This window comes from Gracilinanus agilis, chromosome 1 (genome assembly GCF_016433145.1).
Source record: "Gracilinanus agilis isolate LMUSP501 chromosome 1, AgileGrace, whole genome shotgun sequence".
NCBI lineage: Eukaryota > Metazoa > Chordata > Mammalia > Didelphimorphia > Didelphidae > Gracilinanus > Gracilinanus agilis.
This window is the reverse complement of record NC_058130.1, coordinates 611,594,085-611,609,546: the sequence shown is the minus strand read 5'-3', so window position 1 is coordinate 611,609,546 and position 15,462 is coordinate 611,594,085. Positions and strand designations below refer to the sequence as shown.

Sequence of the window (15,462 nt, the reverse complement as noted above, 5' to 3'; positions counted from 1 at the left end):
ATGAATAGAAAATTATAGATAAAAATAACAGAGCCACTAATATATATGGGAGCAAGGTTCATAAAAATAATGGATGGTACTAACTTGGTACAGTTATAACAGATATATAAACTTGAAAGATTTTAAATAATTTTCTATTCAATCAGTGGGATAAAAAAATCTAATATTTAGGTACAATATGATTTTTAAAAGTCAAACTTCATAATCCCTATATTTCTCCCTCCAAATAGCAGGTTGCAGTCGCTTTTTAACTAAATATATCTTCATTTTATAAACAATTGCATCTGGAATATAAGTAAATTATTTTCTCCATTAGCTCTGCTGTACAACAGGAACCAGAAAAGAAAAAGTTTGTTGGCGCCTGTTAAAAAGTTGCTTCCCTGTATCAGGGAAACAGTTTGGAAAGGCTTTCACTGGTAATAAGGGAGCCCAATGTTCCCAGCAGATGTTGGAACATCAATTATTAATTTCCTAACTTCTGTGTTTTAATTCTAAGAATTCTATTAAGTTTCTAGTCCAGGAAATACATTCATAATCTGGACTATGGATTATCAAGGTTGTTGTTCCATTTTGTTTTGAGAATGTATCTTTATGACAGGAATTCTTAGTCTCTTTTAATAAATATACAAAGGAAATCCATTACACTGAAAGTAAGAAAATTACTAAAAATAAATTTGGATGAAAAAAGAGGGGAAAAACAGTTCCTGCCCTGAAGGATCTCACGATCTAATGGGGAGACAACAAGCAAACAAATACATATAAGAAAGTTATATACAAGATAAATAGGAAGAAGGAAGGTATTAAAATTAAGAAGGATTTAGGGGTAGGGGAAGAAGAATCATGGGAATTTTAAGGAGGAATGAAAAGGTTTGGAAAAGCTTTTGTAGAGATTAGGATGGTGAGTTGATAAAGGAAGTAGAGTAAAATTGCCTAGGAGCAATAAGGGCCTAATTGGTTGTATAACATAATTTTATAATGGACCTAGTCAGAATAATTGGGTGATTTTTTTTCTCCACTTTTGTTCAGCGGCATGAGTATGGGGAAAAATGATGACCAAGAGTGGGAATAATCCAAGGATGAAGTTTGGTGGGGTCCAATCAGCAATATGATAAGGAGGCCAGGGATTCAATACAAAGACAGAGTAGAACTGAAGTGGTTCACCAAAAGGAGTCAAAATAGAAAAGAGAGGAAAAAATGGCAAGATCAAGGAAGATCTATGAGAAAACTAGGAGTTGAGGGATTAGAAGTCATGGCATAGATGAAGAGTAGGGTTTGATAAGGGAAGGCAGATGGAGATATAGAAAGTCAATATATTATAGTTAGTAAGGGGATTTCAGAAATCTTGAACATAGAGGTGGCACATATGTGGGTGAAGGCAAGATCTAGGGCAAGACTATTTGTATGTAGCTAGGGAGGTTTGGAAGAGCAGCTTTTGAGATGTGAGTAAATTAAGAAACTAAGTATTGGGGTATTTGAGGGAGAATCATGTGTGTGTGTGTGTGTGTGTGTGTGTGTGTGTGTGTGTGTGTGTGTGAACACTAAGAGATGGAGAGTAACTTCTTATTTTTTTCATGTTTCTCCTTTTTTTACAACATGAAGATAAAATTTCTAAGAATTGTTTTCTAACATTTTGTTAAACATTCTCTCCCTCCTTTACTAAGACAGCAAGCAATATGATAGAGGTTATACATATGCTCCATGTAATATGTATTTCCATGTTCATCATGTTGTGAAAGAAGACACAAACTGCTTATACTAGGAAAAAACTTGTCAGGGAAATGAAGTAAAAAAAAATTCATTATGCTTCAATCTTCATTCAGACTCCTTTCATGGTAGTGGATAGTCTTTTTTGTCATGAGCTCTTTGGAGTTTGGAGCTCTTGGAACCTTTACATTGCTGATAATATTTAGGTAATTCACAGCTGATCATCATATATTATTGCTGTTACTATGTACAACATTTTCTTGGTTCTACTACTTCACTTTGCTTTGCTTCATATAAGTCTTACCAGATTTTTTTATGATCATCCTGTTCATCATTTCTTACATCAAGACTTCAATAATATTGCCTGAATTCATAATTAAAGAAAATGTTAAATTTCAGTTAAAGTTTAGTGGGGGTAATTAGGCAATGCAGTGGATAGAGCACTGGGCCTGAAATCAGAAAGACCTGAGTTCAAATCCAGCCTCAGACATCTACTAGCTATGTGATTCCTGGCAAGTCACTTACCCCTGTTTGCTTCAGTTCCTCTTCTGTAAAATGAGGTAGAGAAGGAAATGGAAAACTACTCCAGGATCTTTGCCAAGAAAATCCCAAATGGGTTCGTGAAGTCAGACACAACTGAACAACAACAAATAATGAAAATAAAGATAAAATGTTTTTTCTTTCCAAGTTCATGGACTCTAAAATTTATCCATAGGCCCATGAACATGGATGGACCCCAAGCTAAGAAGAATTCCTGCTTTAAGATATTGACTGTGACATCAGAATTGCCACCACCCTACAACTAAACAAATCAGTATATTTTAATGTGGCATTACCTCAAACTTATAATGGTTCTGATTATTTATATCCAGATCTGTGACTTCATTGGCATCATTTCATTGATATATTTAAGCATCTGTGATTCCATATGCCTGGAACTCCATAGCAAGTGCATGTCAATTGTGTCCTTAACCTAGTTTACTAACTACAAAAATAAAATTCTATCCATCACAATCAGACTATTACAAAGAAGAAAAATCCTAATTAGAACTTCCACATTTAAAATATATGTGCAATCCATATTTCAAGCCTGAGACATTCATATTAGCCATTCCTCAGTGAGGGAGAGAATGACAACTTATTGCATGTCTAGGTGAAAATTTCCAATGGTCTTTCAGACATCTCAAGCTACATGTTGTAAGAAGCAAGGCGAAGCCAGGCATTTTGGGGACTTTGAGAGATGGAACACAGAGGAAAGAAGATCCCATGACAGTTGGGCTGGAAGCAAAGACTTCTTGGAAGGAGAGCCAAATGATTCAAGCTTTGAGGGTGGGAAGAGGTTTTTTTGGGGCTGTGGGACCCTCAAAGTGAACTCTGGAGAATTTCCTCTTTAAAGAAGACTATTTCCCATGATCTTTATTGGTTCCTGACCACATTAGAATTATAACAGATTCTTCAGTGTTGGCTAGGGGTGTCTGGACTTCTGTGGGGAGCCGACCCCTAGGATCCTCAAATTGCTTGGGCTTTGCCCCTCAATATTCCCTCTATAACAATACTTAGCTGTAGGATTACTAGTTTGGGATTTGGGTCAGTGGAGCTGTGATTTTGGGGAACACAAAAGTAATTCTGTGGGTATCCTACACAGTCAAGGACTGAAGGGGACATAGGGAATTACCTGCACCCCATATTTAGTTTCCTTGATTAGTTGTTCCTGTAATAAACCCTTTCAGTTTTATCTAGTCAGATCAGAGTGTACTCTACTGGTGGGAGGCAGAATGAGGGGGTTGAGGAAGAAGGGCAAGCCGTCCACCATTTTTAGCCTGATCACCTGCTATGCCCTAAGAGGAGGCTTCTGTTTTTCCCATATGGCATGAACATCTTATTGGGGTTACACTCATTTCCCCTTGTGGAGATATCACTTTTTTAACCTTCACACCCCAGCATGGTCAGCAAGAGTCCTGTTTTCTCTGGGAACCCCATTTTATCTTCCAGTAAGGAGGGGTGGCGAAGAGGGAAAAGAGGCCCTTTCACATCTATCTAGGGGGTAAACAATTACACTCCCAAACCTCCTGATCACCCCCCTTCCTACAATGTTGAGTAGACATCTTAAACTCAGAATGTCCAAAACTGAACATATCATCTTCCTTCTTAAAACCTTCCCCTCTCCTACCTTCCTTATTACAGGAGAGGGTAACACAATTCTTCTAGTCCCTGAGGCTCACAACCTAGAATAGTCTTCCACTCCTCTTTATCTCTCACCTTCATATCCAATCTGCTGTGAAGGCCTCACAATTTCAAGATCTTTTAAATAAGTCCCCTTTTCTCCTTTGACACTGACACTACTCCACTGTAGGTCCTCACTACCTCACTCAGACTGTTGCTATAGCCTGTAGGTGAGTCTGCCAGACTCAAACTCTCCTCCCCGACTCCCATCTATCCTCTATCCAGCCACTAAAGTGATTTTTTTTTTTGAAAACCTTACTTTCCACCAATACTCTGTGTTGGTTCCAAGGCAAAAGAATGGTAAGGGCTAGGCAGTAGGGGATTAAGTGACTTGCCCAGAGTCAACCAGCAAGGAAGTGTCTGAGGCCAGATTTGAACCCAGGACCTCCTGTCTTTGGACCCAGCTCTCAATCCACTGAGCCACCCAGCTGTCCCAAGTGATTTTCTTAAGCACAAGTTTGACAATGTCACTCTCCCACTCAATATAATCCAGTGGCTTCTTATTGTCTCCAAGATCAAATACAAAATACTGCATTTGGCTTCTAAACCTCTCCTACCTTTCCACTTTTCTTACACCTTACTCCCCCTTGCTACATACTCTTCAACCCAATGATGCTGGGCTCCTTGGCCATTCCACAGACACTTCATCGCTTGACTTTGGTCATTTTCTTTATTTCCCATGTGTTAAATGGGAGGGAGACCCCTGTGTTATAATAAGGACAGGTGATCAGGATTTTGCTTTCACTTGATCTGACAAGGTATCTCCCTCTAGGACAGAGAGCAAAGATGACTGTTCTCCCTGTCCTGGGCCTGTATGATTCTTCTGAGAAGGTAAATACAGCCACTGAGACAGGGACAAAGGAACACCTTAGGAGATGGTGTAAACAGTTAAGTTGACCTGGAAAACAGATTAAGATGGTCGAATGGGAGATTTTGCTATACACAGTCTAGTAAGATTCTCTCCCCAGGTTTCCCTATCTATGACACCGATCAATAGCAAGTCCTTCAGCTTCAGCTAAAGCCGGGCTGGCCCGAAAATCCCTCTCTGTTTGATGTTCTTTTCCTACGCTAACTAATCCTAGGCTAATTCTCAAAAAAGTAAGTCTCTAGTTAATAGCTAGCATAGGTGAGAGGTCTGTCTTCAGGAACAATCCAGCCTATCCTCAGGGTAATACCTTCAGGTAAACTGAGAGTTTGACAGGTCCACATAGGTCTTCTTTATTAGCGAACAGGAGTAACTGCAGGGATTCAGTAGCTTTCAGGGTAAGGTAGGAATCTCTCAGGAATGGGTTTGATTTCCAGTCCTAGAGCCAGGTCTAGAAGCTGCTCTCTCACACAATCCCAGAGCACTCTCCCTGAGAGTTCGTTGTTCTCTCAGCAGCCCCTCCTACCAAGGTTCCAACTGCCTCCTGCTCTCTCTTCTCTGCTCACCACATTCCATTCCATGCCCTTGCAAAATTCCCTTCCCTCATGTGCTTGAAATACTCTGCCTACTGACCTCCTTGGTTTCCTTTCAGTCTCAACTAAAATTCCACTTTCTACAGGAAGCTTTCATCACCCACTCTCAACTGTAGTGCCTTCCCTCTGTTATTATTTTCTATTTATATTGTACATAGCTTGCTTTATATGTATATTTATTTGCATGTTGTCTCCCCATTAGAATGTAAGCTCCTTGAGGGCAAGGACTGTTTTTTGCCTCTTTTTGCATTCCTGTTGCTTAGCACAGTGCCAGATACATAGTAGATGCTTAATAAAAACTGATAGGTTGATTGACCAATTCCAGACATATGGAAAGAAACACATAGATTTTGGAAGGCAGAAATAAATATAGGGACAAGTTCTTTGTGTAACATTGGAATCTATTTATTGTTTAAATTGAGATATCTCACTTCCACTGGAAAGTTCATTCACTCTGGGTATTTTCTGGTATATTCTAATTTGTGTAACTGCTCTGATTTCTGTTTGTTCTCTGCTTAGATAAACGGGCTTACTTACTTTTCACTATGATGGTCTAGCATTTGAGGAAGAAGTTAAATCTGTGGATGTAAATAAGTAGCCCTTTAAGAGACAGTATCTAAGGAAGCTAATGGCTTTGTTGTTTTTGAATCTAAAAATTCATTTTTCTAGACTTGTAACATTGGGGAGTTGAGGGCAGGGGTAATCTATAGATATATCTCTGGAATCTTGTCCATCCTTTTACAAAGGAATTTTTTATTCCTGTCTGGAGGAGAGAAAGAGAAAGGGTCACAAGGCTGGCCACAATAGTATCCTCTGAGAGATGGGGGCAAGGAATAGACTGGAATTGTAACTCTCTGCCCCAAACTCACTTCCTAAATATTGTTAATAATGAACAATGAAATTTTTTAATTGAAAAGCAACAAAACTGCTAATTTCTCTGGTTGCTATCTCTTAAAGGTTATGGGCAACCAAGTTTACACACACAGACTCAACTTCTTCCAACAAAAAACTAGTTACACAAAATGACCATCACAATCAGAGAAGAGAGAATAAATTCATTTTTACAAACACAGAGCAAATAGAAATCAAAGAAGTTATACATATAGGATATAGCAGAAAATACACAGAGCAAATGAGTTATCAAGCTAGGAATTAAATATCTCAGTTTAACTAAAAAAGAGCCTCTAATCTCACCCAAGAAAAAAATTCTAAGTTTCTAGTGAGACTTTATTCCCTTGCTACCCTGTTTTAGGACAAGTTAAAAAAAAATAGTCAGATGAAGGGCATCTCCCATTTTTCTCTTTAATGATCCTTCCTTGTCCATAGATACTATTTATTTTGATTCATCCTCAAGTCTGAATGTTCTGACATATGAATAGAGACATTATAATTCTAATTTGCTTCTCTTTTATTTTTCTCCATTATTATAAATTAATCTTTTCATTCAAAAAAAAGAAAACAAAATAAATAATTTAATATGCTTCTTCTTCTTTCTTTTTCTTCTTCTTCCTCCTCCTCCTCCTCCTTCTTCTTCTTAAAAACCCTTACCTTCCATCTGGGAATCAATACTGTGTATTGGTTCTAAGGCAGAAGACTGGTAAAGGCTAAGCAATGGGGGTCAAGTGACTTACCCAGGGTCACATAGTTGGGAAGTGTCTGAGGCCAGATTTGAACCGAAGACCTCCCGTCTCTTGGCCTGACTCTCAATCCACTGAGTTACCAGCTGCCCCCTTTATTCTCTTCTTGACAAAAAAAATAACACTTAACATTTATGTGTATTGGAAAAAATTGAGACCTAAGAAAAATATTTTTTGAAAAATATACACAATCTAGTACTCCAACAAACATCTTCTCTGCAACCTGATACTATTTAACAATGTGATTCCACTAATACTGATAACAACACCATAATATTCACCATCTAGTACCTATCTCTTTGTAACATAATTCCCTATTCTTTACCCTTAATAAAAGTCTTTCCTCTTTTGAAACAGAACTGGAAGGAAAGCATATAGACCCGAAAGAGAAAACACCAGGACGTAAATGTTGGCATTACATTCCTCAAAAATTACTTTAAAAGACAAATAATTGTAGGCTTACATTTCTGGAGAGCCTGACTCAAGTGGTCATGCATTGTTTCTCTACATTTAGGAAGAATCTGTTCGTTTGTCTCCTGGATCACATTCTTCAAATTCTCAAGAACTCTCACTTCTCGAAGGCCCCGTTTCTCCTATTCATAAATAAAAAAGGAAAGTTATCACCGTGTAAGTTGTTTAAAGTCTTAGAATAGGGGTTATTAACCTGAGTCCATGGGAAAAAAATGATAATTCTGTTTCAGTATAATTGGTTTCCTTTGTAATCCTATTTTCATGCATTTGAAAACATTATTCTAAAGAGTCTAAAACCTTCACCAGGCAGTGAAAGGGTCTGTGACACACAAAAAAGTTGACCCTTAAACTCTGTTTTCTAAGGGTTCATACACTCCTCTTTTTAATCTTTTCTTAGGTTTATGTTATATTTTTTATATATGCATGTGCACATATAATCTCCTTGAAAGTACCTTCAGAGTTTGAGCAGAGACTATTTTACATTTTTGTCTAAAATAAATCTCCTAAATGCATTTTTCCTAAATGCAAAAGCTGATGGTAAAAGTAGTTTATTGGAAATAAGTAGCTACTAGAACACTATTTTACTGGTTTTTTACAGTGTACCATAAGTTTCAATTCTCATCTCTAATTTGGAATAAGCAGAAGGGAAGGAAGACCTACGTTATTATGGTAGATTAATACTCAGGTAGGAAGGATCCAAAGTCTTCTCAAGAATGAGACAACAAGGAAGCTCTGAGGACTAAGTGTGCTCCCATCAAAGGATATTCATCATAGAACTCAGAACTCTTTCCAGTTGTCACTTAACACATATTCATTCATGCATTCATTCATTCAGTACTTATTGAGTATTATATTTAAAGAATTGTGTTAAGCAAGTGTATAATACAATGATAAAAGATGATACAGCTCCTATTCATGTCACTCAAGTGGCTCCAAATGAACTGTGAACTAGTCAATTCAGCTCATTATACCCAGGTAACCTTGGGCCCTTGATCATGCTTCATCTTCACATCCTATCCAATCATCTACCCAGGTCATCTTGCCATCTGCTTGCTAGCACATGTGGGCATTTTCAATTTATTCCTCTGCTTTCAATTTTTCATTATGGATACAGTATTCAAATAAAGAGTATTACTGTTTCTGTACAGGGTGTCTTAATTAATTGCATGTCCTATGGCTCCACTCACCATTCTGGTGAATCCCCAGAACAAAATACCCTTCCCTGGCCATTGCTTCTCTATGTGTGCTGTTTTCTCTGATTAAAATGTAAACTACTTGGAAGCAAAGTCTATTTTATTTCTTTATTTGTTTTCTCAGTGCCTAATAAAACTAAATGCTCACTAAATGATTCTCATTTATTCATTTCCTATGACCTCAAAAACAATCCCCTTATTTGTCACGTAAAGCCCTTTTTGACTTGGCTTCAACCTATCTTTCCAACCTCATTCACTACGTCTCTCTGCACATTTTGGAGTCCAGCCAATCTGGCCATCTTGCTATCCCCTCAATTCACTTCTCTCTCCCCCATGTCCAGGACTTTCCACAGGCTCTTCATCATAGCTGGAATGCACTCCTTCCTTAGCTATACCTCTTAGAATCCCTAGTTTCCTTGAGAGCTTAGCTCAACTACTAATTTCTAAATGAGATCTTTCTTGATCCTTCCTAGCTGCTAGTTCCTACCTGAAAATTATCTCATTTGTACATTATTTTGAATGCACTCATAAATGTCACCCTCCTTAGAAAACAGGATATTTTAAGGACAAGGACTGTTTTCCTTTTGCCTTTTATTACCTATGCCTGGCACAATGTCTGGTATATGGTAGGTTTTTTTTAATCAATGCATGCTGATTACTCAAAAAGTATAAAATCTGGCAGAATTATGTGTGCGAGTAAGCTTGTATATCTTTATTATTGAATATGTGTTAATGTTGGTATGTTTTAGAAAAGAACTAAACCTGAACTAAAATAGTAGTTCCATGAAAAGGGATCAAGTTTGTCTACATACAGATTTCTTTTGGTCTGTACTTATAATTTCTTCACTGCATGTACAGAAAGCTTTCTCTACAGATGCAGGTTGACATTTACTACCTATAAGACCAACTTGTGGTTTTACAGAGTTGTATGAAGTCACTGAGAGACTAGTATGTATCAGAGGAAAGACTTGATTACAAATGTTAAGAGTTTTTTTTTATTAATTTCTCCTTTTTATATTTAAGAGGAAAAGGAGTAATAAGTTTTTCAGTAGGAGACCCCCTGCTGTGCAGCTTATCAGTTAGTGACAGAAGGGCTTGGCTGAGGAGACTTAGTGAGTTGGCAACAGCTGAAAAGGGCTTTTGTCTCTGAGTCTCCTAGGAAGAGGAGTGTGTGACACACACACTCACTCTCTCTCTCTCTCTCTCTCTCTCTCTCTCTCTCTCTCTCTCTCTCCTCTCTCTCTCTCTCTCTCTACCTGGAGACAGAGAAATGGAATTTAAGACCTTATCAGCCTTATTGATCAATGATAACTTGGGTAGATAGGTAGTTAGATAGTGGACATATTATTAGATAGTCAGAGTAGAGAAGAATAGGTGAGGGCTTCGGCCTAGCAGAAGATACTGCCCTCTGAAGCAGACAGATGTTAGGTTATCTAGAAAAATTTAATTAGGATTGGGATCTTGGATATAGTTACAGGCTATTATAAGATTATTCTCACTTTCCTCCTTTCTATTTCCTAATAATAAACTAAGTGTTTTGTGTTTAATAAACTGCACACTGGCTTTTGATCAAACTCCTGCCCCCCAAAATTTAACCCTTTACACAAATCAGCTCTCTAGCCATTATGTCATATTGCCTTGTCATTTGTATAAAGATCTTAAAGAGGAAGATTAAGATGATTTCACATTAACTTAATTACAGTAACAATTAACTTCTATAAAATTATCAAAGGAATTTTAGTTCTTTATGTTACTTAGAGGTACCACAAAGAGGATGTGAAAATAATTTAAATGATTTAGAATTTTCCTTCTATCAAGAATTAGACAACCAGACAAAACTAAATTTAATATGGATTCATATACCTGACATTTATAACTATATACTATATATATAGTAAGAAACAGACATGTAAAAAACATAATATTTTATCCTAGCAGACCATTTTTTCCCATTGACCACTAGATACAGAAGGTTACAATAGTGAACACAATACTAGCCAATGGACATTTATGAAGCCTTTGCTTTATTTTTCCTATCTTTTAAATTCCAAGGTTAAGAGTTTTTACAGGAATGTTTCCCTGACTGAGAAAATCTATACTATATAACTCATCAATAATCCTTCATAAACCTGAAATGAGTATACTTATCTGACTATTAGAAAGATAATTCTGTCCTTCTCCTTCATTTGTAGTATTTTGATTTGGAAGACAGACTAGAACAACTAGAACAATGATATAAATCCAATGGGAACTTATACCTTACCTAGCATAGCATCCAGAGTAGGAGATATGTCTTTGATTGAAAGACTGATTAATGAATTGCTCCCTCCTTAGTTACATAAAAGAAATGAGAAAATGAAATCTCCTCAAATATTGGAAGATGAAGCCAGAGAAAAAGAAGGCATTATTGTTTCCCCCTTACCCAATGATACTAGATAAAAGTTAATAAGTAGAACATTTATCACAGAAATCTAAGTAGTTCTAAAATTCTGATAAATTCTAAGGGAACCAATGTACATAAATAAACATTAAGTCAGGAGAAAGGTTGATTGATCTTAAAAGTAGGGTACACAAAATCATAGTAGTAATGTGTATAATAGAGTCCTCCCAATTCTTTAGTAAATGCTGCCACCATGTGGCATATACCTCCTTCTATTAATTTCAATTTATTAGAAAATCTGATAAACATAAATAGAAAAGAATGAAAAATATATTTACATCTATCAGTGTGACCTGCCCATAAACGATGGATCACAGGGACTACTTGGTAGTTATACTATATTTTTAGAATTAATTAAAATGGCACAGCAATTATTATAATTATGAGGAATAATGTTTTTCTTTCTTCAGTTTCAAGCATTTGGACAAATTTTAACAAAGTATATTAAAGACTAGACTAAGAATTAGATCAATTTTCCTTCAGTTGCATATAAATCTTAAGGTTCCATAAGAACTTTTTTTTCTTTTAATCTAATGGGTACAGCAGATAGAAAAAACATTTGCGTCAGATGGGAGAAGAAATCTATAATAATACACAGGAAAGACTGGTCTGAAATTTTGAAATTCCTAATATTTATTTTTAAAATGCAGTTTTACTACATTTATGCATATGCAATAATAAATTCACTCTACTAAGGCTTCTTCAAGGCTTCCATGGTTCATTTACCACTTCTCAGCATAAACCTTGTCTCATATTTTACTGAAAAAAATTGAGGACATTTGCCAAGAGTTCCATCTTCTCAACTACTCCTCAATTCATAAACTCAGATACCTTCCTCCATTATATCATCTTTCATTCTTATCTCACATGAAGAGGTGGCCCTTCTCCTTGCCAAAGCAAACTCCTCTACCTTTGCATGTGATTCAATTCCATCTCATCTTTTCTAGCAGAATGTGTCTCTATCATTCCCACTCTCATTAATTTTCTAGGTCCCACTACTACCTGTTTTCCTGATGCTTACAACCACATCCAGATCTCCCTCGTCCCATGAACTAGCCATTCCAGCTAGAGATACAGTCCTATATCTCAACTTGAAATGGCTAAACACCTTGAGAAAGTGTTTCTCAGTATGAAACTTATGCCTCCATTTCCTTTCCTCTCCCTTCTAAAACCCTCTGCAATCTTGTTTCCATTCTTAACATTCAGCAGGAACTGCTTTCTCTCAAGGTTCCAAGGATCTCTTCATTGCCAAACTTGGTGGACTTTACTCAAACCATACTTCTTGGGGCAGGTAGGTAGCTGCTAGGTAGTAGATAGAATGCCAGCCCTGGAGTCAGGAGCATCTGGGTTCAAATCTGGCCTCAAGATACTTCTTAGTTGTGTAACCCTGGAAAAGCCACTTGGCTCTGTTTGCCTAGCCCCTGTCATTCTTCACTCTTAAAACTGATACTAAGGAAGTTCCGGGTTAAGATGGTGGCAGAGTAAGAAGCAGCTCTTAACCTCTCCTGATTGAAACACACAAAACTCCTCAAGGGGACATAAAAACAAGTCCAGACGAATGGAGGAACCCCACAACAGGGCACAGCGTGGAAGGTACGTGGAATCGGAGCATTTCCATGCTATAAAGGGGTGAAACAGCTCTCACTAAATCGCGGGCTGAGCAACCACCCCACCCCCACCACCTCCACACACACCACCTATAGCGCTGAAGCCAGCTAAAAAGAAATAGAGCAAGTTTGGGGAACCCATCGAGTCATTGGCAGCTCCGGGGCCTGTACCTGAGAGCAGCAAGATTTAGGAACCCAAAAAGCTAAAGAAAACACACAAACTCTGAGCGCGGGAGCAGGATGCAGAGAGCAGATGCAGGGCACAGAGCACGGGCTCAGAGCGCAGGCACAGGCGGAGGCGTGGGTGGAGGCAGACACAGCCATGAGCTAAAGCTCTGAAACCCTGAGTGGGGAACCAGTGCAGACGGGTATACGACTGTGGAAGCAGCGCCCTGAGACTTGTAAAGAAACCTCTGGCAGAGGATAAAGCAAGGGGATCCACCAGGGGGCTTGACCTTGGAAAAAACCAGAACTCAGACCTCAGGAGCCAAAAGACCGTGGACAGACCCTGAGCGCGAGGATAAACCTGAGAAGCTGCTGGGCTAATGATGGCTACCCAGTCTCAGGAAGTTCAGAAGAGAAAGATTAACAACAAGAAAAAGAAGTTTTTAACACTTGACAACTTTTACACAGAAAAAATCCAGACAACCGAGCAAACAGAGGAGGAGAACAAACAAGCATCCAGACCCTCCACAAATAAGGAAAACTCCTCACAAGCTATGGAAGAGTTCAAAATTGAGATTTTTAGGAAAATGGAAGAGATCTGGCAAGAAAATAACAGTTTAAAAGGTAGAATCTTGCAATTGGAAAGTGAGGCTCAGAAACCAAATGAACTGATAAGCAAATTGAACACCAGAAATGACCAGATTGAAAAGGAATACCAGAAGATTATAGCCGAATACCAGAAGATTACAGCCGAAAACCAGAAGATTATAGCCGAAAACCAAAACATCATAGCCGAAAACCGAAAGATTATAGCCGAAAACCAATCCATAAAGGCTAGAATTGAGCAATTAGAAGCTAATGATCTCTCAAGACAACAAGAACAAATAAAACAAAGCCAAAAGACTGAAAAAATAGAAGGAAACATGAAATATCTCAATGAGAGAGTGACAGACCAAGAAAACCGGTCTAGAATAGACAATTTGAGAATAATTGGTCTTCCAGAAAAACCAGAAATTAATAGAAACCTGGACTCCATACTAACAGAAATTATTCAGCAAAATTGCCCTGAAGTCCTACAACAAGAGAGCAATATAGACATTGAAAGGATCCATAGAATACCCGCGACATTCGATCCAGATAAGAAAACGCCCAGAAATATAATTGCCAAATTCAAGAGTTTCCAAGTAAATTACAAGAAGCCAGAAAGAGACAATTCAATTATCAAGGAGCACCAATCAGGATCACACAGGATCTGGCAGCCTCCATGCTAAAAGATCGCAAGGCTAGGAATACGATATTCAGAAAGGCAAAAGAGAGCTGGGCCTGCAACCACGGATCAACTACCCATCAAAATTGACTATATATTTCCAGGGGAAAGTATGGACATTCAACAAAATTGAAGAATTCCAGGTATTTGCACAGAAAACATCAGGGCTAAATGGAAAGTTTGATATCCAACCACAAAAATCGTGAGAAACATGAAAAGGTAAATAAGATACAGAGGGGAAAGAAAGAAAACTTATAATTTTTAAATTTGCCTTTTTAAGGGCCTCAGTGAGATCTAATTATCTGTATTCCTATATAGAGAAATGTTATGTATAATTCTCTGTAGTGAACTCTATTCACTATTTTAGTATTCACTATTATAGTAATCAGAAGAATAATTCACAGGGTGAGGGTAGAACACTAAATAATCTAAGATGACATGGGGGATGGGAAAAAGGGGGTTAATAGCAGGGGACACCAAGAGAAACTTGAGTGAATAAGAAAAATAGGATATTCTATTACACACAAAGAGGGCATGGGAAGGAGAGGGGACAAATACTATTATAAGAAGGAGAGGAAGAGAGCATTAAGAGGTAATAATCAAACCTTACTCTCAGTGTAATCAACTCGGAGAGGGAAGAGTAGCTATACTATCCATTGGGACATAAAACTCTTATCTAACCCTTCTGAGAAAGTCAGAAGGGATAAACCAAGGGGAGCAGGGGAGTGGGGAGGTCAAAAACAGGGAGGGGAGAATAAGGAGGAGGGAATTCATAAGGCCTTTAAAAACAAAAAGAGGGGGAAAAATAAGGGAGGGGGTAGAAAGGGAAGTTAATCAAGGGAGGGGACAAGGGATACCGGCTCAATAGCAAACCACTGGTTTAAAAGGAAATAGTATAAGAAAAAGGGGGTAGGAATAGGGGAGGATACGAAAATGTCAGCAAATGCACAACTGATGATTATAACTCTGAATGTGAATGGGATGAACTCGCTCATAAAACGGAAGCAAATAGCAGAGTGGATTAGAAACCAAAATCCTACCATATGTTGTCTACAAGAAACACATATGAGGCGGGTGGACACACACAAGTTTAAGGTTCAGGGCTTGAGCAAAATCTTTGGGGCATCAAATGAGAAAAAGAAGGCAGGAGTGGCTATTATGATTTCTGACAAAGCCAAAGTAAAAATAGATATGATTAAAAAAGACAGGGAAGGTCATTACATCCTGATTAAAGGCAGTATAAACAATGAGGAAATAACACTGCTCAATATGTATGCACCAAGTGGCATAGCACCCA

General features: G+C 37.8%; 1 protein-coding gene across 1 annotated transcript in view; it reads right to left on the bottom strand.

Moving 5' to 3' along the window:
• The window catches only part of BLOC1S5 (biogenesis of lysosomal organelles complex 1 subunit 5), an 84,728-nt gene that overhangs the window by 39,079 nt on the left and 30,187 nt on the right, over positions 1 to 15,462 (bottom strand). Inside the window, exon 3 of the mRNA XM_044667787.1 lies at positions 7,486 to 7,615. Within this exon, the coding sequence (XP_044523722.1) occupies positions 7,486 to 7,615 (130 nt within the window). The remainder of the gene's footprint in view (positions 1 to 7,485; positions 7,616 to 15,462) is intronic.